This window comes from Eptatretus burgeri, chromosome 8 (genome assembly GCF_056783735.1).
Source record: "Eptatretus burgeri isolate ZD-2024b chromosome 8, Ebu_testis_v1, whole genome shotgun sequence".
Lineage (NCBI taxonomy): Eukaryota > Metazoa > Chordata > Myxini > Myxiniformes > Myxinidae > Eptatretus > Eptatretus burgeri.
Window position 1 is genome coordinate 26411157 of NC_140968.1, and position 21999 is coordinate 26433155.

Sequence of the window (21999 nt, forward strand, 5' to 3'; positions counted from 1 at the left end):
ACACGGTCTCCCTTGCACACAGCGACCTTGCACACGGCCGTTCACTCACGCGTGCGGGGGCACTCACCCGCGGTGCCTCATCCACACACGGTGTCTCACCCACACACGCGGGGGCACTAACCCGCGGTGCCTCACTCACACACCGTGCCTCACTCACACACGCGAGGGCACTCACCCGCGGTTCCTCATTCACACACACGGCGACACTCACACACGGTGCCTCATCCATACACGGCGTGCTGGGAAGCACGTACTCCGGCACCATCGCCACCACACCACTCACACACGGGGTCGCTTCCACACACGGGGACGCACTCACGCCTTGCACCACACACACAGGGACAACCACACTGGGGATTCGTGTCCCCACAAGGGTCTCCGGGGCCTCTATACCCCCCAAGCTCTCCGTGCACCTGTCCGCAGCACCCCTCCCCTCAACCTCGCAAAGCACGACCGAACTCACCTGGTCGTGACTTGCCTCAAGGGGGCATACTCCCTCCCCTCGTTCCTGGAGGAGGCCATCCAGGTGCTCGCACTGGGTCTCTACCCAGTCCGCCAGCTCACCCCCATTATCCTCCACTACCTCTGTGTGTGTGTGTGCGTCACTTACCTTGTCATTATCATGTAGTCTTTCCTCTATTTTTTCTATCTCCCGTGTCTCTATACATTTATGAGTTTCTGTCGTCGTCACCTCGTGTCTCGTCTCACACATTTTGGTCTCCCCATTTAATTTTTCCCTCTTGGTCACCGTCGATTCCTCTGTCACGACCCTCGCCCAAAACGCCCCCCGAATTATTTTTTTACCCGCCTCCACCGCGGGCCTGTCAGCCGTTGCACCCCCTTCCAGCTCGTTTGCTCCCACACGTGGAGTCGCCATTCCCAGCTCCCTGGTCACGGCCTTCATGCCCGCCTGCAGGCATCGGCCCATGTTCTGCGTCTCACCCCGTAGCTCTTTCATTTCCTCCTTCATGTTTGTTTGCATTCCGTTCATTTGTTGTGTATTCGCATCCAATTTTTGTGTATTCGCATCTATCTTTTCGTTCATTTGTTGTGTATTCGCATCCATCTTTTCGTTCATTTGTTGTGTATTCGCATCCATTTTTTGTGTATTCGCATCCATTTTCGCTGTCATTGCCGCCAGCATGGCGCATAGCTGGGCCATGTCGGATGCACTCAGCTGAGCCGTTTCGGCAAGGGTTGGGGAAGGGTTTTGGTGGAGGGGGGGGAGGTGTCATACACCGCGGCCGCTGCCGCACCCATTTCGGGCTCTGGGTTCAGTTGGGCGAGTTCATGTTCCTGCACGGGCATTCCATCCTGGGCCATGGATCCTACACATTCTACATCCATTTATAATACCCCCGGCTCCCGCTCGCCTTGAGACGCCATCTTGCTTCTCTTAAAGGGTTAATTTCGCTCGCTCGTAATTTGGAGGGAATCGGGGGTCGCTTCTCTCACCCCTGGACCGATTCCCGTGAATTTAGCTGGAGACAGGAGAGCCCGTTTTCCTGTTCTCCGATACCAGTGCCGCGAGGAGGGCGATGGATTTGTATCGCACGACCTGACACCAGTGTTACGGATTCGCGCCCGCCGGCGTGCGGACGGCCACGTAACTCGAATCGCGGCACATCGCCCACCGGACGGACAATCCAGTCGTGACCCTCTCGGACTAACGCCGGGAACCAGTCACGGGTGGACCTTTCGGTCTCACCGAGATCGAGCCAATCAGCCCCCGCGTGGGATAGGGTTGCTCGCCAAATTCGACCTACCTAAGTACCCACACGGAGGGTAGACCGGGCGATCGCACCTCGCCGCAGGTCGACTTCGGACACGGGCCACTTAAGCGACCCGTTCCGTACTATCGGGATAACCGAGCGGTGTTATCGTCGGCCTCGACGGTTCGATTAATTATCGGGCGTATTCAGCCCACTACCAACCCTTTACGTGAAGCAAGATGAGGATTCAATGAAGGAAATGACGAAGCGAAGCGGGAAACAGTTCAACACAAAGCACATTTATTCGCGACGAACGGAAAGCACACATATTCAATTCCACCAAAAGCACATAGAAAAGAAGAGAAACACAATGCAATTTTTACACAAAAAGCAAATGCGACAATGCAGATCTAATACCGATTACGCGAGCACACGGCAACACTTATACAATTTTACTTCACAGACGGCGCCGACAACACATACCCAAAACCAAGGAAAAGAACACCCTCAAAGATGAGGCGGGCCTGAGGCCGAGACCGGGTCGGGCCTACCCGTCTGGTGATGAGACACGGAGCGGCGATGGTGCCTCAACTCCGCGGGCCTCGCGGGCAGTGTCTGGTAGGGGGTGGGAAAGGGGCCCCCTTGGTCGCACTATCTCAGCGCGGGGGGAAACAGGAGGGGGTTGCTGATGCTCGGGGAAGGGAGGATTTCTACTCTGCCTCGAGTCCCGCGACGAGCGTCTCCACCTCGGCCAGGTCGCGCCGTCGGCCTCCCTGGGGTGCAGCTCCCTGCACGACGCGAGCACCCCCTCGTCTGCCCTCGCCGCCTCTCCACAGCTCCGTCCCCTCTGCTCCGACTCCAACGCACACGACGACGACCAACTCCTTCTTGCTTCTTCTTCCCAACTCCACCGCCCGCGAAGTCTTAACTCTCTTCCACTTGACTGACGAACGCGGTCGCTTATATCAGCCCCGTGGCTTCGCTCTCTCATCTTTGACCCCCTCCCTTCGACCTTTCACCTCGCTCCCCATTGGCCCGAGAAAAAGTGGGCGTGAATGCTTTTTGATCCATAAATTTGCATATAGCGATCGCCCTCCAACGCCCTGGAGGCGGGGACAAATCGACCCTCGCTCATCGATTGGACGGAACAAAAGTGGGCGTGTGTCGTTTTTGATCCGTTTTTGAAGTGGAAAATCCGTGGTTTTGTACACGCTGTTCGGCGCGCGCCCTGCACGAGTCCAACACCGGTACCCACAAGCGGCGCAAGAACGGTGGCGATGCGACGGTTGCGAGGTGTGACGTGAAGCGGCGCCGCGGTGGGTGGTTGATGTTGTGGTTGGTGGTGGTAACAATGGCGGTTGGCCCAAAATAAAGATAGTAAAAGAAAAACGGCTATCCTGAAGAGTCGCAGCACGCATAAATGACATGTATTCCCACTAGACAACGGGTTTGGGCCTAACTACACATGTACTTACCGAGATATCTCACCTAAGGGACCTGAATGGTGGTTTGCGAATTTGGTAACCACAACAATATATATAGTCCAGAGATGATGATTGTCAATTTCAGACATGAAGTTGCCTGCCAGCAGGTGACGTCATTGGAACGATGACGGCAAACGTCGCCCAATGTCAAATCAAGAATTAGTGATATGTGGACCCCGAACAATAAAACCATCATCACACTTGAACCCATTGAGATCCCATTTTAATTTATGCTGAGGTGTTGGAGTATATGAAGGGGAATTCTCACACGAAAAAAAAAAAAAAAAATCGGGATCATCGGTTTGGCTGAGGAGCAGGGGCCCAAGGTCAAAGGGCGCCCCAAACGATAACTTTTTGAATTACTGTTTCGGAATGATTTCACTTTACGCGATTTGAAATATCTCGCTTTTACGAACATTTTGATACCAAGATCATCCAAATCGGACCACTACAACCTGTGACATGGCCACTGGAAGATTGTGGGTCAACCGGAGGCACCCAAATTTTGGGGGGCCCTAAAATGGGCCCCCAGGTCTGAAAATTGACAAAAATGTTTTACCGTGGATACAAACACTTGCACCAAAAAAGAGTGACATCTGAGACGGTGTCAAAATTTGGCTGAAAAATGTGTACACTTGACATGGAACACCCCAAATGGTATAAACTATAAAGCTTATATCAATGCACTCACACTGCACACGCTGACAACGTTTGTCACACTCTGAACATCCCAGAGTGCGGACATAGGTGAGATGCAATATAGCGAGGTGACAGACAACCGCAACTCAAAAGGCCACAACACAGGCTCAACAACTCTGTGCTTGCATAATCAACAACATTCATTGTTTTGCACTTGCGTTGTCAAAACAAACAAAATAAATCCTTTCCCATTTAAAATATTTGTACATGTTCCCATGACAACAAATTCAATGCAAATCCCGAGCAACTACTCCCCAACACACACATTAAAGAACTGCAATGAAGCCTATGAAGTGAGTATGGCCTATGTGGAACTCAAGCTCTGGAACCTTCACAATTGTTGGATAAGTCTGCAGATTTTTGTTGTTTAGTATCAAGGAATGGAAGTGCATTTGGATGGTCAATCAATACAATTCAATAGTTCAGTGATTTAACTTCGTTAGGATGCAGTATGCCATGAATGCAAATGTTTGCTATGCTGTCTTTCTTTACCAGCACAAACAAAATGGCAGCACTCAATCAAATGGCCCGTTAGAATGGGGACTCAAAGTTGGGCCTCATAGCAAAGTGATCCACCACAAGGGCATAACATAAGTGAAATGTCTCTGGAACACAAACAACAAAGACAATTTGTGAGAACAGACCATGTGTATTAAAGGTAACGAGGAACTAAAATTAGATATTTCTGAATTTCAGTGATAAATTCATCATTCCGTATGTCGCCTGTGACTACTGGTTGCATCATTTCTGGGAGTGTGGCTGTGCCGCTGATACAGTGCCCCTGTTACCAGTAAGATGGTACTCTATTTGCCAACCTCGGAAGGATGACAGGCTGAGTCATCCCACCTGGTGTTATTTAACAGTGAAACAGGGGCTCAAATTCAAGACCTAAAGATCTTAAACCTGTCACCTTAACTGTTTAGCCCAACACCAGGCTTCGTGATGAATTGAAAATATACAACAAATGATCAATAACAATAGAAATGCAAAACCTCATGAGTGCCTCAAATTTTAATAGAGACATAAATAAATAAATGCATTGCAGTTGGATGTTGCTGGATGCATGGAAGATCGTACTTGCGGTCTTCTCCCCCAGCGGTGACAATGCACTCGGAATATCCACGTGGCCGGAAGCTGTTGAGAACGGCCACGCCACTCCGTGTTTCCGTAAGTGGGATCCTGCATTCTGTGATCACATCTCGCACGAGCGAATCACGTACCATTTGTTCCTGCAGATATTTGGTGTCCAGTGCATCGAGCCACACACCACCCATAACTTCCTTCAGATGCACCTTTGGGTGAAATGGTCATGAGATAAATCAGTCAGTTTACGTATTGAACTTGAGCAATAAGACAGGACAAAGCAATGATCCCAAATAATTATTCGCCTTGGAAGAAACAAGTTCCATGTTCCGTGTACAGTATAGTGATTAAATGAACAAGTTCGATATCGTTTCTAAAAAGGTTGCGATTGGGATTACTAAAGTAAAATAATAAATAAATAAATAAATGAATCCAAGAAGCTGGAATGACAAGTGATCATGGCCTGCTTGGAACAAACCTTTGTTCTGCCATTAAAACCTGAGGATACATCCATACATACACACACATGTGTGTATGCATGTGTTTGGTCTTTTCTTTGATTTCTACACAATTCAACACCCCTGGGCCAATTGCCGCAAAAATTACTGCACCACGTTATTTTCACATGCAGAAGGTAAACGTCACAATAAGAACTTTCAATTTTAATTAACTTGACGTGAAAACAAAAAAAATAATGGCATTTTGGCAAATTGGCGGGGAGAGAGGCGAAGCTTGGCTTACGCATCAGCACTTCTGCGTAGCATTCAAAGGTAATTTTTTTTTCGTGAAATCGAACCAATTGTCATTAATTAGTTATTCTCTGCATACAGAATGAAAATTAATGGAAGTTTCAATAGTCATCAAATCGATGTGAAAATGAAAAACTAGAGTAATGCGACTGCGCGCAGTCGACGGGTATGCCTCCGCTCTCCCACACAAACACTTGAGTATTGACATATTTGGCCCTTGACCTTTATCATATCTGGCCCAAAATCTAATCAGTTAATTGCCCTGTCTAACTTTACCTTTGTATCAAGTTTGATGAAATTCTGTCCAATATTTCTTTAGTTAGGGTGTAAACAGTAAAATTTCAGTGTTTGACCTTGACCTTTGACCTTTATCACATCTGGCCCAAAATCGAATCACTTAATTGCCCTGTCTTACTTTACCTTTTTACCAAGTTTAATGAAATTCTACAACTTGCTTCTTAAGTTATCTCGTAAACGAAAATTCGGACGGACAGACGGAGGGACAACCCGGAAACATAATGCCTCCGGCACCCTTGGTGCGGAGGCATAATAACACTCCTTTAGCCGGCCAATCGAGTGCGTTAGAGCAGCGGAGTTTGACTTCACCTTAGCCCTTTCACATTGCGTTTGAAGGTGAACTATACACAGCTTCGTTGTCCTCAATTAGTCTCCAGAAAATGGCACAAAAGAAGACAGACTTACAAGCCATATACTTTAAAAGGAGATATTGCAGACTCTTCATCATGAGACCGAGAAACGTGGAAAAATATGTCAATAGAATAGAGAGACAACGGACTGCTCGACAACATAAAACTGTGGAGAAAATGATGTGAAACAAGGAAATGAAGCCACATGACCCGACATTACAATGGTGCACTCCCAGGTTAATTTTTGCCACAGCTTCAAGCATCAATGTTCCTGATGGTTTTGTAAAGTCTAAATAACTCGATCTTGATTGGGTGACCCAACTTGTAGAAAATAATAACAGGATAGACAATACCACATTACCTGTAATGTGATTGCGACCCCCGCACCACTCACTTGTGACCACCCCATGCCGCCGATCCCACCCCCACCACCACCCCCTCCCTCCAGTGACTGATGCACACATGCACATACACACACACACACACACACACACACACACACACACACACACACACACACACACACACACACACACACACACACACACACACACACACACACACACACACACACACACACACACACTTACTGTGATTAAACTCATACATACAATCCTGAAAACTCAAAAAAAAGCCTCAGCCTCCCTCTCCCAACTCTGTCCCATCTTTGCTCACCCGCCTCGCCTCATCGACACCGCCACGACCCGCCTCCTGCTGTATGGACTCTACCTCCTCATCTCCGCCCACACGACGTCGACCCCAACCGCCTACCTGATCCCGCCTACCACTCCACCCTCGCACTCTGGACCCCGCCTTCTCCACTCAAGCTCCTCCTTTCCGAACACAAAAGATCGTTATCATTATTATTGTTATTGATTTCACGTTAAGTCTGCTCTGTGTCCCCTTTTGTAAGTTGACTGTAAATAAATCTTTATTAGGAATGTTTCCAGCTCGTCTTTGTGGTTTCTTTCATTGATCCAGCATGGTCCGAATCCTAATTTAGCCGGTCTTTATTAATTTATTTATTATTTATTCCCAACGATCTGTTCCTTTCAGCCGGTACATCCTTGGCAGTGTTGCTCGGCTGCATCCGGTCCGGAAGAGTGATCCGGTTCAGACAAGGCGTACCGAGGGCGTGTTCCCAGTAATTAAACCACGTGACTAATTAGGTAACCTGATTAACCCATAGATGGGAGGACCCTAGGTCACGTGGTTGAGTTATTGGCATCCACGGTCGGTTAAGCAACCCGCCGTATCACGGAGTTATCCGTGTGCGACAGCCTACAATTCCGGGGAGTCTGGTGGGAACCGAGATAGCTTCCCTCACCTAGTGGTCTTCACACCCGACCCCCGGCCCACAACAGTTTGGTGTCAGAAGTGGGATGGACCCATAAAAAAATTACGGGATCTGAACCCGCAACAATTTGGTATCTGGAATGGGATTCGAGCCAGGGGTGTGCTTAGCAACACCCCACCCCCCCCGCCCAAAATTAAGAGCAGGATTCAAATTTTATTGAACTATCGGTACGGACCATGGCAGACCAAGACGGGCTGGTTCAGGTGGGTTTTGAGATTACAATGTTGGAGGACTCTGTGGCTCAGGACAACAGTTTTTAGGGAGATCATTCCCTCCACCCATACCCAGAGGTAATGGGGGCAACCGCGTCTGTAACAATGCTTGAGGAGCCCCTGCATCAAATTTCCCTCACAGAGGACCAAGCGATCCCTATCGGATCCATACCCGATCATTGCAGATCGGCTCCAAAAAAGCCGTTGGACACGGACCGGTTGATGGAGATGATGAAACAAATGATGGAGCGTATGGAACTGGGGTGAAACCAACAGAAGAGTGATATGAAAAAAATGGATTGGAATATGCAAACACTGAAGGCGGGTCAGGAGGAAATAAAGGCAGGGCTGCGAAGTTTGAACGTGGAGCTGGCAGAGGCGAAGGACGAAATGAAAAACATGGACCGGAATTTTACAAATGGGATCAGGACTGTACGTGGGGAAATGACCGAGTTGAGGGGGGGTGTGGAAGGTGTTCGGACCGCGATGACGACAGGTAAGGTCGAGGTGATGACCAAAACGGCGGCGGTTGGGAGAGAAACGAGAACTCGGACAGGTAGAAACAAAAACTAGGAATTAGGCACCGTAAAGGAGGAATTAAAAGAGGTGACAGAGACGCAGGGAGAAAGAAAACGGGTTAGGGACGAATTGTAAAAAATAAAAGAGGAGCAGGCACAAATAGAAATGGTAAGGGACATTGAGGTTGAGCTTGTGGAATGTTTTGAGACCCAATGTGAGGGTCAGATTAACGTCCTGCAGGAAAATAGGGAGACGATATGCTCCCTCGAGGCAGACCGTGACGAGGTGAGTCCGGTAAGGCTGTGCGAGGTGGAGCGGTTACATGGTGCGAAAGAGCACATGCCTAGCCATGGGGGGATAGAAGCCCTGGGATCTCGTGGGCTAACCGAAGCCTTCAGTGTGATTGTGCCGGAGTATGTGTCAGAAATGAGTGGAGTGCAAATGACATGGGATGGATGAGTGCACGTGAGAAAATGGGACACGGGCCGACCCAGACGGGAGTCACGGGTCGTGTATTGGACGGGAGTGGCGAGCCTTCTGAGTGGGATAAAGTTATTTCGGAAACCGTGCCGGCTCCGCGGGACTTTGCGTGCAAGATCCGGTCCGTGTTTTGCAAACCGCCCAAGCCTGGACGATTGCATGATGGGGAGCCGGCATTGAAACGATCCGCACCTGGTACAATACCAGAGCGCGGCCGGCTAAAATCGAAGCGAACTGAGGGATTGATTGAATTTGGAAAGAGCATATCCTCGTGTGAGCACGTGTACAGGCCCCAACATGCTGTGCACCACGAGTGGTGTACGCGGGACATGCGGAACGAGTCCCGATGGCGACACCGCCGGGCCCGTGTGTGTGGCAAACCTCGCGGAGCGGGCCGTGTGCAAGTGACGTCAGTGGGGATCTCGCAGCACGAAGGGCAGGTGTGTAACGCGCGATGGTTTACATGGGGATAGCCCGAAAGCACGCATTTAATGTAATTAATAGGGTGACGTTACGCCATCGTGTATCGGCCAAACGCCGGGGACGAGTGTGCTGTAGACCACCACCTTGGAGGCGCAAGGCTCGCCAGGACTGTCCACGAGTACACGAAGGCCGGCCAGGATGTAGCGAACATCCTCACCCGGGGCAAAGGAGCATTAGTTAGGGGAAGGGTTTAGCGTTAGATAGACCGGCCTCATGGGGGCATAAGTCGTCCTCAATGGGGCCAGGTAACATCAGTTTGGGGAAATTTAGGTAAGAATTTAGAAATGGATTGGAGACATTGACAGACATGGAACGTGTAGTGGAGACGTAGATTAACTATGTGGAGTTTAATGGAACGTGCATTTGAATAAGGGATGACGGGGAGCACGAGTTAGGGGGACGTAGTTGGTAGAGCGTCAGTGTGGTGTGAAAAAAGAAAAAAAAAGGAGAAAAATATACGATGAGTGAATGTGGGTCAGCGGACCCTCGTGTGAATGGAGTGAATGTGGAATGCATGTTGCGAACGAATGATTGGGGGGAGGAGTGAATCCCACCCAAGGGAACCCGGGGTTCATGTAATAATAGTTAGTGGGTTTGTTAAATTAACCAAAAGGATGTCGTTTTGTTGTTGGTGTTGAACAAAGGCACGAAACCTTTTGCAGGGTGCAGGAGACTATTGACCTGCTAGGAGCGTGGCTGGTGAAATATGCGTACTGAGTAGAGGGCACCCCAGGCACCGAAGTAGTCGGCCAGAGTAGGCCATGGGTCCAAGGAACCGAGTTAATGTAATGGGCACGGGTACCCAGGGGAAAGGGACCCGGAGCACCAAAATGCCACGTGGGCACCGACGGGGAAAATGCCAGGAAGGGCATTCCCCACGTTCATAGGCTCGGAGACAGCCTCAGAGACACGGGGATGCCGACGATTGAGTTCGGCAAGTGGGTAGACCTGCCAGTGGAGCCACGCTGCCCAGCCACGGTATTGTGCGAGAGCACGGGAGAAAATATGCGGGCCAGGCCCAAATTAATAACCAACACCAACACAGGCGACGGGAATCGTGGTTGCTGGAACCGATAGTTTAAAGAGACAGGCGTGTTGAAAAGCCCCGGGGATAGTTTAAAGAGTAATAAATGCAAGGATAGATAGACAACGTGTACCCCTTTGCACCATCCATCCCTTCGCTGTTCGTAGGCCGCTGGACTCGACTTGGAAATGCTGAAACCTGTGGGAGCTATTCTGAGGCTACATTGGGCCTCAAGACAGATTCACTTATCTCTTCCTCAATCCTTTCAAAGGGGATCTTAGGGATTGGGAATAGACAGTTTGGACAGGTTAATCGAACAAAGACGATAAGGGGGTTAGGGACACAGGTAATTATAAAAAAAAATTTCATGTTTTTGCAGTTGTCGGAGCACCCGATTCAGGTGATGACGTTTCGATTCGGCATGACCCCTCCCCCAGAGCTGCAAGTGCTATAAAGGTCGGAGCAGTCACTCCGCCTTTCTCTTTCTCCGCCTCTCTTCCGCTCCCGCCTCGCCTCATCGACACCGCCACGACCCGCCTCCTGCTGTCTGGACTCTGCCTCCTCATCTCTGCCCACACCCACCCACCTAATCCCGCTTACCACTCCACCCCTTCTCCACTCAAGCTCCTTCTTTCCGAACACAGTCTCCACACGTGTGGCTGAAGCCAGAGACAATGCGCCCACTGTCGGGTACCGCACCACAGAGCGCACCAATAATTATCATTATTAGGAATGTTCCCAGCTCGTCTTAATGGTTTCTTTCATTGATCCAGCATGGTCCGAATCCTAGTTTAGCCAGGACTTTATACCCAATGATCCATTCCTTTTAGCCGGTACGTCCTTGGCAGGGTCGCTCGGCTGCATCCGATCCGGTAAAGTGATCCGGTTCGGTAGAGTGATCCAGTTCGGACAAGGCGTACTGAGGGCGTGTTCCCCTGTAATTAAACCACGTGATTAATTAGGTAACCCGATTAACCCATAGACGGGAGGACCCTAGGTCACGCCGTTGAGTTATTGGCATCCACGGTCGGTTAAGCGACCCGCCGTGTCACGGAATTATCCGTGTGTGACGGCCTACAATTCCGGGGATTCTGGTGGGAACCGAGATAGCTTCCCCCACCTAGTGGTCTTCTCACCCTGACCCCTGGTCCACAACAATATTATGTGTTTGTAGATCTTGAGAAGGCATATGAAAGAGTACCAAGGGTCATTGTGGAATGGGATCTTTGAAAGTCACAGAGGATTTGGTGAGATTAGTTTCAGAGATCAGTGTTGAGCCCCTTTGCTTTTGTACTAGTTCTCGAAGAGCTTATAAAAGAGGTGAGTGTTTGATTCCCATGGGAACTCTAATTAAATATATGCAGATGATTTTGTCTTAACAGCAAAACCAGAATTAGTAGTAAAGGAGATGTTTCATCGTTGGAAGGAAGCAATGGCATATTTGGGATTGGAGGTGAATCTAGATTAAACGAAACTGATGGTTACTAGTGAAGAAGAGTGGGAAATAGCCCTGTGTGACTTGTGGTAGGGGAGAAGGATCAAATTATATTTCAAGTGTGTCTTGCAAAAAGGTGGTGTCATCAGAAATACAGTGGAGTTAAAGGAAGTTTGGGTATAGCAATTTCAGATGTACAAGCACATCCGTAAGGTGATTGCGTCACCCCCCCCCCCCACCTCTACAGTCGCACACACGCACACACACACAATTCTGACAACTCAACAACAACAACAACAACAAAAAAACTTCAGCCTCCCCCTCCCAACTCTATCCCATCTTTTCTCTCCCCCCCCTCCCAACTCCAAGTCCCCACCCTTCCCCTTCCAACCCTAAAACATTGATCCCCTCCCCCCACCCAAGCCTTCAAACCCTCCCATGCCTCCCTCCCACAAACTCCTCAAACCCACCCTCCCCCTTCCAAAGATGTCCCATCTTTCTCTCACCCTCTTCCCATTCATAAAAGCAAACAGGCATTCCCACGTCAAAACAGCGGAATATGTAACGTTTTCTGCTCCCCTATCATAGACTTCACAGACACCAGTTGACATAGTCACCTGTTCAACTCACAATTTGAGAAAATAGTCAGAAATAACAGCAAATCTGCATTACCTCTGCAGTAAAAGCGCTGTTTGAGAGAAATGGTGATTCTAAAGGGTAATTATAAAGTGTTCTTAAATTGGCAGCCGTCATGTAGAAATTGTGGGTGGAATCAGGTGAACTGTCCAACCAATGGGTGGAAGTCACACACATGCATGCACGGACACACGGACAGCAAATTTTATAGTATGGAAGAGTCATGATGGATACTGCTCTGACTCAGGCTGAGTGCCTTAACTGTCTCTGCAGAAAAGGCCAAGGTCCCAAATCCCTCTATTCTTGTATCCATCCGACAACCTCCTCACCACTCTCACCCCATCACTGAAAACTCCTTTCCAGAATTTCCCTTCTGCCAAAGTGGAGAAATTTCGAGTGAGTCCAGATTCCTCAATCACGACAGTCCCCAAAGGCATTGGCATTTTTGGCCTCAAATCTTGTTCACAGGTTAAGTTTACTTCTTTTTCTCAAAAATTCTCAAACATTTTCCAGGTTACAGCTCACCAGTCACCACCATCTCATAATGTGTCCCATTTCCATTGGTCATCATTTTTTTTTTACATTCTCAATCACTTCCTGCTATATACCCTGCCTTTTCTTACAAGTTATGCTTGGATGTGTGTCAGCCCGTCTGCTCCGTTCTGTCCTTTTTTGCAAATCAAAACCCTCTCATCCTCAATCGTTATTCTCCTCCATGAACTTCAACTATGTACAAAAAATAGTGAGGCTTAAAAGAAAGAACTATGAACAGCGACTGCAAAACCCTTACCTTCCTTCCTTCAAGGTCATGCTGTAGCCAGAGAAGCACCCCCTCAAGTACATAGCGTTCATTTCCCACATTGAGTTTTTCAAGTGTGAGGACCTCTCGCAGTTGTTTCGGTGGCAGTTCAAGAAATTCTTCTGTCGCACATACATCCCTGAAATGGGTCTCAAGAAATTCGGTGGCCACGCGGTGAACGTGCAGCAGTGAGTAGTGCAGTGCAAAGTCACGGATGCCCACGCAGTTTTCAGCAACAATGCATCCCTCAAGGAACTCGCAACACAGGTTCTTAAGGTCGATTAGGAGGAGAAGATCAGCTGCCTGCAGCACATCCTGGATGTTTTCCTCACTCAAACGCACCTGTATGCATTGTCACAAGACAAAACTTGAGCTGTACCACACCCACCTGATTTCCCACCTTGGTCATTTCAAACTAAAGTTTTGGATTCTGTAAAACTAGAATCAGTGGAAGCAAACTTTGTCTGTTCTACAGCTTTCAAACTTTATCATGAGATTCACTTTCCCAAGTGTCGACAGTGATTAAAAAATACGAATAACAGTGATGATTTACAAATACACCACCCAAAAATTGTTGATCTGGAAGGAACAATTTAATTTCGGTGGTATACACAATCACAAACCTCTCCTGTGTATATATAATCGAGGATCTCACGCATCACGCAGGCATCTATCCCTTCCAATGGGATCCTGTACACCATGCCATCCTGCTTTGGTGGTGAGTAAGTAAATTTGGTTCTGTGTAAAACATGATGGGAACAAGGAGGGAGGGAGGAGAGGGGGACACATTGTCAGAGTTGTCACTAATTTTGATGTCTTTCTAACAAGAGCATGCAAAATGAAAAGCTTATATAAAGCTACTGCTAGCCTAGGTTTTCTTGCTTGTTTTATGCAGCTGTCTTCAGCTGGAAGAGCAAGGGAATATAACACATACATACATACATACATACATACATACATACATACATACATACATACATACATACATACATACATACATACATACATACATACATACATACATACATACATACATACAGCCTGGTGTTGGCGCAGTGGTAAGGGCAGTGGCTTGGGACCCAAGAGGTCCTGAGTTCAAGCCCCGTTGGGACACTGAATTAATATATGTATGTATATATATAATGTGTGTGTATATATATATATATATATATATATATATATATATATATATATATATATATATATATATATATATATATATATATATATATATATATATATATATATATATATATATACCAAGTTGAAAACACCAGGGGGTTGACTCAGCCTGCCATCCTTCCGAGGTCGGCGAAATGAGCACCAGTTGTACTGGGCCCGGTGTATGCCCCGGTTAGAATAGGTGTACCATATCCCTGTGTGTCGTAAGAGGCGACCAGGGTTGCGTCAGGAAGGGCATCCGGCGTAAAAACCTATGCCAAATCATTATGCGGACAACAAAACGAATTTCCATACCGGATCGGTCGAGGCCCGGGTTACCAACGACCGCCACCGGTACCGGTGGTCAGCAGGGTACCAGTGGAAATTGTGCTACTGCTGGGCGAAGGAGGAGAAGGAGACGGGGAAGGCGAGTCCGGAGGCAGTGGGAGAGGGGGAAGGGTAGAAGTGTGGAGGTGAGAGTTGGAACTCTGAATGTTGGGACGATGACTGGCAAAGGGCGAGAGTTGGCTGATATGATGGAGAGAAGAAAGGTGGACATATTGTGTGTACAAGAGACCAAGTGGATGGGGAGTAAGGCGAGGAGCATTGGAGGTGGTTTCAAACTGTTCTACCATGGTGTGGATGGGAGGAGAAATGGTGTCGGGATAATCCTGAAGGAAGATCATGTCAAGAGGGTATTGGAGGTGAGGAGCGTGTCTGACCGAGTGATGAGTGTGAAGTTGGAAATTGAAGGGGTGATGATGAATGTCATCAGTGCATATGCCCTGCATATGGGGTGTGAGATGGAATATAAAGAAGATTTCTGGAGTGAGTTAGATGAAGTGGTGGAGAGTGTATCCAAGGATGAAAGAGTGGTGATTGGAGCAGATTTCAATGGACATGTTGGGGAAGGGAATAAAGAGGATGAGGAGGTGATGGGGAGGTACGGTCTCAACAAGAGAAATGTGGAAGGGCAAATGGTGGCAGAGTTTGCAAAAAGAATGGAAATGGCAGTGGTAAACATGTATTTCAAGAAGAAGGAGGAACACAGGGTGACATACAAGAGTGGAGGAAAGTGCACACAGGTGGATTACATCTTAAGTAGGAGATGCAACCTGAAAGAGATTAGTGACTGTAAGGTTGTGGCAGGGGAGAGTGTAGCTCGACAGCATCGATTGGTGGTCTGTAGGATGACTTTAGAGGTGAGGTTGAGGAAGAGAGTGAGGGCTGAACCAAGGACCAGATGGTGGAAGCTGAAGGAGGAAGACCGTTGCGTGAAATTTAGGGAGGAGGTGAGACAGGCGTTGGATGGTGGTAAAGATGGGTGGGATGATTGGGCAACGACAGCAGAAGTTGTGAGGGAGATCGCTAGGAAGGTACTTGGTGTGACATCTGGACAGAGGAAGGAAGATAAGGAGACTTGGTGGTGGAATGAGGAAGTACAGGAAAGTATAAGGAAGAAGGGGTTGGCGAAAAAGAAGTGGGATAGTCAGAGAGATGAAGAAAGTCGGCAGGAGTACAAGGAGTGGCGTCGAAAAGCAAAAAGAGAGGTGGCTAAGGCCAAGGAAAAGGCATATGACGAGCTGTATGAGAAGTTGGATACAAAAGAAGGGGAAAAGGATTTATACCGATTGGCAAGACAGAGGGACCGAGCTGGGAAGGATGTGCTGCAGGTTAGGGTGATAAAGGACGCAAATGGGAATGTGCTGACGAGCGAGGAGAGTGTGTTGAGAAGGTGGATGGAGTACTTTGAGGAGCTGATGAATGAAGAAAATGAGAGAGAGAGAAGGTTGGAAGAGGTGGAGATAGTGAATCTGGAAGTGGGGTGGATCAGTAAGGATGAAGTGAGGACTGCTATGAAGAAGATGAAAAGTGGAAAGGCGGTTGGCCCAGATGGTATACCAGTGGAGGCATGGAAGTGCTTAGGAGAGATGGCAGTGGGGTTGTTAACCAGATTGTTTAATAAAGTCTTGGAAAGTGAGAGGATGCCGGAGGAGTGGAGATTAAGTGTACTGGTTCCGATTTTCAAGAATAAGGGTGATGTGCAGAGCTGTGGAAATTACAGAGGGATAAAGTTGTTAAGCCACACCATGAAGTTGTGGGAAAGAGTAGTGGAAGCTCGGTTGAGAGGAGAGGTGATGATCTGTGAGCAGCAATATTGGTTTATGCCAGGAAAGAGCACCACTGATGCGATGTTTGCTTTGAGAATGTTGATGGAGAAGTATAGGGAAGGCCAGAAAGAGTTACATTGTGTGTTTGTGGATTTAGAGAAAGCTTATGATAGGGTGCCAAGAGAGGAGTTGTGGTATTGTATGAGGAAGTCGGGAGTGTTGGAGAAGTATGTGAGGATCGTGCAGGATATGTATGAGGACAGTGTGACAGCAGTGAGGTGTGCGATAGGAATGACGGACCGGTTTAAGGTTAAAGTGGGATTGCACCAAGGATCGACTCTGAGCCCTTTCCTGTTTGTAATGGTGATGGACAGGTTGACGGATGAGATCAGACTGGAGTCTCCATGGACCATGATGTTCGCGGATGACATCATGATCTGTAGGGAGAGTAGGGAGCAGGCTGAATCGAGCCTTGAGAGGTGGAGGTACGCACTGGAGAGAAGGGGAATGTTAGTCAGTCGGAGTAAGACGGAGTACATGTGCGTAAATGAGAGGGAGGGTGGTGGTATGGTGCAGTTGCAAGGAGTTGAGGTGGGGAAGGTGGATTGGTTTAAATACTTGGGATCAACTGTCCAAAGTAACGGAGAGTGTGGGAGAGAAGTGAAAAAGAGAGTGCAGGCAGGATGGAGTGGGTGGAGAAGAGTTGCAGGAGTGATTTGTGACAGAAGGGTAGCTGCAAGAGTGAAGGGGAAAGTATACAAGACGGTAGTGAGACCAGCTATGTTGTATGGTTTGGAGGCGGTGGCGCTAACAAAAAGACAGGAAGCTGAGCTGGAGGTGGCAGAGTTAAAGATGCTGCGATTCTCGTTGGGAGTGACGAGGATGGACAGGATAAGAAATGAGTGTATTAGAGGGACAGCGCAGGTAGGACGGTTTGGAGACAAAGTGAGAGAGGCGAGATTGAGATGGTTTGAACATGTGCACAGGAGGGAAACGGAGTATATCGGGAGAAGGATGTTGAAGATGGAGCCGCCAGGCAGGAGGAGAAGAGGAAGGCCAAAGAAGAGGTTCATGGATGCGGTGAGGGCGGACATGCGGGTGGTTGGAGTGTCAATGGAAGATGTGGAGGATAGAGCAAAATGGAGACAGTTGGTCCGCTGTGGCGACCCCTAGCGGGAGCAAGCCGAAAGAGGAAGAAAAAGACATACATACATACTGTATAACCCCGCTATTCACGTATATGCCATTTATAAAATGTGATCTGCTTCGACATTCGCAGCCCTGTGCTTCGCGTATTTGCGTTTTTATATTTTCATGTTTTTGCAGTTTTTTTTGTGTATTCGCGGTTTTTTCACAGGATTTTTGATTTTCCCAAATGAATCAGGAAACGCCAGAAACCCATCCCCCCTTTTCCCATTGGAACAATGCCCCGCTATTCGCCAATTTGTGGCATTTTCCTGTATCTCCTGCGAATAGCGGGGTCTGACAGGATATATGTTTATTTTCTTTTTAAAGGAAAAAAAAAAAAACCGGTGCATCCAACTAAGAAGTAAATACATCTACTCCACTAATTTAGTAAGAAATAAACAAGAACAGACGTGGTCTCAGGCCAGGTCTGCTCTTGCTTGTTTCACAACACAGGTTCTGAGACCAGATCTGCTCTTGCTTGTTTATTAAATCTTGTTAATTTTTGGTTGGATGCACCTCTTCTCTTTTTAAAGTGTATAATCCCAACAACCCCAAACATATATATATATATATATATATATATATATATATATATATATATATATATATATATATATAGTTGCGGTTCTGGAAACCGCATTCCTCCAACACCAATGGAAGCCAACGTAGTGGTCCCCAGACAGTTATTTCATTAAAGGTCCCATGACACTCAAAAGTACTAAAATTGCATATATATATATATATATATATATATATATATATATATATATATATATATACATATATATATATACACACACACATATACACATGTCCTATAGGCGTTTTTCATCGTGATTTCTGATCTGACAATGTTTTTTCACAATACTCGTTCTGTAAAATGTAACATTAAAAAAACAAACCTCTTAGGGAACGCCCCTAAAAATTCTGCCGAAATCTACAGAAAGGGGCGTAACCCACATGACGTCATCTCCAGAACAACAAAGGCTGCACGTAAATTACTCGGGTTGGTGGTCTACGTGATTCTATTGGCTTCCTGTGTGTTTCCACAATCTATTGGTCGACTCAAATGCTTCGTTCATTTCTGCTTTAAAAAAAATTAAACATTTGGTTTTGAATAATGGATGGCATGGACTTTGATTTGTCTGGTAGCGACATTGAGTGTGAGAGAAATGAAGGATTTTGGTCTGGATCAGATGGAGAATTGTTGGATAACGTAGTTGCGGGAGGTGAAGTTCAGGCAGCTGGAAATGGAATATGGCCTTACCAGTTCGAGCCCGAAGCAGGACAAGCAGAGGAATCTGGCGATGAAATTCCTGGCATTCATGAAGATCGTGAGGACATCGAAGGAAGACTTGGCAATAACAACTGGTTAGACTAAATCATATTCGTAATTCAATAATGTAAATTCGACTTGCATACTGCTCGATATCAGAAATATTTTAGTGAGGTGACGTGACCAGCGCAGCGGACACGTTGCACCGCGGCGAATGAATCGCAAGCAAGGCCAGCCCATGTCATCGTCCGTATCTCTCCGTGCATAAAACGAAGCAATCTCGCTGTCCGGATACGATGAAAACTTGTGTGCAGACACACCTTGCGACACAATTGTCAAGAGTAGTCTGATAAAACTGACGTTCTGTTGCATTTTTATATATTTTATTCCTACTGTTGTCATGTAGCGCCAGTAGAAAACAATGAAGAAAAGAGAATAATAAAAGAAAGCTACAGCACGTCAGATTTATCGGCCTAGTCGGACGGACGACGGATTTATCGGACTAGTCTAGACTCTCGAGTTGACAAGTAACTTGTATTAGCATGCACACAATGTATAAGTCAATGCGTGTAATAGGCTATGAGGCCGTGTAATAGTCCCATAGTCCTGAGGCTATGAGGCCGTGTAATAGGAATATCGGGGATTTGAGGAAGCATGACGTGGGCATTTTGTCAGATATCCAAATGGACATTTATTGTCGTCATTATTTTTTATCTTGGGTGGGCATGGGTATTCCTGTATTGTTACTTGTTGTTTGCAAGCTTCATTGCAAGGGTAGACACAAGTCAACAAGAAGATTTATTTTCTGTTGCAGTTTTCATTTCTTTGTGCAAGTCTGCTCATTATCTTTGCACTATATGTATATATTTATATTTAATAATTGTACTTTACATTTTAAGTGCTGTAATATTTTGGGCAAATTACCATGTGCAGTCAGTATTAATTCCTTTACAGTATTGCAAAAAGTGTATTCATTTATGTGCCGGTGCAAACTGTATTATTCTAACCCACTTGTACAGTAACAAAATATACTCCTCATGTGCCTTTACAAAGCCTGTTGCCGACCCAATACCTTTGTCGATGTGTCAGAGAAGCAGGGACGTTCATTATCCTAAGCGAACCCTACCCTACCAGGCATGCAGTTGACGTTTGTGAAAACGTTGAGATTTTAAAGAGCATATTGTCCTCGGTGTATAGATTTTTTTTTTGCTGCCACCAGAAACATGCTGCATCACCAATATTGTCTAAAATTAGAAAATTCTGAAACGAATTATGCTTGCTTCCGAATTAAAAAGTGATTCACATGCCAACGGCCCTGGTATAAGTGCATGTACAACAACAGTGCTGTTAGCTTGCCTCCACTTGTAATTTATTTCTCATAACTTTGACGTAGCAATACCAACTAGACATTCATTCATCAGAAGATGATCAGTGAGATAACAAACACATGTGCACAATGCATTTGTACGTATTTTATACCTCGCGCGACGTCTAATCAATCCACTCTGTGCGAGTCATGTTCTGGAGATGACGTCAACGGTCACATGACGTGCGGTTCGCTGAACTAAACTTTTTTGAGGAGCGGGGCATAATAAGTTGTGAAAAGCACTAGAAATGTTGGAAATATTGGTCTAATTATCCCATTGTTAAAAAAGAAACATGGGTGATTTCTTCACTAGGAAGATAAAGTTAATATATAAATAACCAGAAAGTTTTGAGTGTCATGGGACCTTTAATGTACGTTCAGATAGTCCCTTCCTTCTTGTCAAGTGGGTCAAACGGGACAGTGCATTGTGCAAATGTAATAGTTAGGTCTGATTAAATCTCTGAACTCATTTCTATTATTTTATTTCTATTCCTGAGGAAAATCCAAGCAATGGGTTCTCGCGGAGGCCGACGGGCATTGCCCTCGGATACCAACCTGTAAAAATTGTGGAAAACCAACACCAAATGCCCACGCTGCACGGAACATGTGCAGGAAATAGAAATAGAAGGAACAACACCCCAAATGCTAACAAATTACAGGACGCACATGGCGCACTCTTTTCAACCCATTTCTGAGTTTAATAATTATACATGTCCCCTTTTCAATCCAAATCTCCATTTAATAATTACATCTGTCCTCTTCTTCAATCCGAATCTCCATCTAATAATTATATCCAATCTTTTCCCTCAATTCCGCACACAGAGCAGGGCACAAATGACACAGATCGGGGCTGGTGCCGAGCACACTACCACTTTTGATGTATGACTGCGTGCTTATTGGCGGCGGAGCCACTTGCAGTCCCGGGATAATTTATTATTGGACACAGAGCAGGGCACGAATAACCCACAACTTGTTCGGGTCTGCATGGGTTTACCATAGCATCTTACAGTCGGTCTTCGCTGATCACTGCGGCCGCGGGTGTCTCCCTCGGGCGGCTATCTATATCTATATATATATATATATATATATATATATATATATATATATATATATATATATATATATATATATATATCTCTCTATCTCTATCTCTATCTCTATCTCTATCTCTATCTCTATCTCTATCTCTATCTCTATCTCTATCTCTATCTCTATCTCTATCTCTATCTCTATCTCTATCTCTATCTCTATCTCTATCTCTATCTCTCTCTCTCTCTCTCTCTCTGCCCAGCGGGGCTGCAATCAGGCAGAGGCGTGCTGTATGGCTTGGGCCGCATGGCTTACAGACAGGCAGCTCATTGACCAGCGCTAACCGCCGGTCGCCGTGGACAGTCCAGGAGTTCGATGCAGGGGAATTTGTACCATGGTGGTTGGAGCGAGACAATTCTGCAGCTCGGAACCATCTGGCCGGAAGTACAGCGAGGCGGCCGGCCCATGTGCTGGCAGGGGCCCAACCAGAGCGCCCGATTCGGATGACGACACATTGCTTCAGGTCGTCGCCCCCGCCCTGCAACACAG

The 21999-nt window shown here is 46.8% G+C and overlaps 1 protein-coding gene across 3 annotated transcripts in view; it reads right to left on the reverse strand.

Annotated features, from left to right (window-relative positions):
* The window catches only part of GAN (gigaxonin), a 113130-nt gene that overhangs the window by 45899 nt on the left and 45232 nt on the right, over window positions 1-21999 (reverse strand). For all 3 annotated transcript variants that reach the window (XR_015060775.1, XM_085891255.1, XM_085891254.1), the window contains exons 2-4: window positions 13943-14057; window positions 13311-13661; window positions 4973-5187 (exon numbers count right to left, since the gene is read on the reverse strand). Coding sequence is in view for 2 of the 3 variants with exons in the window: in XM_085891254.1 (XP_085747380.1) it covers window positions 4973-5187; window positions 13311-13661; window positions 13943-14057 (681 nt within the window). In the remaining variant the exon portion in view is untranslated. The remainder of the gene's footprint in view (window positions 1-4972; window positions 5188-13310; window positions 13662-13942; window positions 14058-21999) is intronic.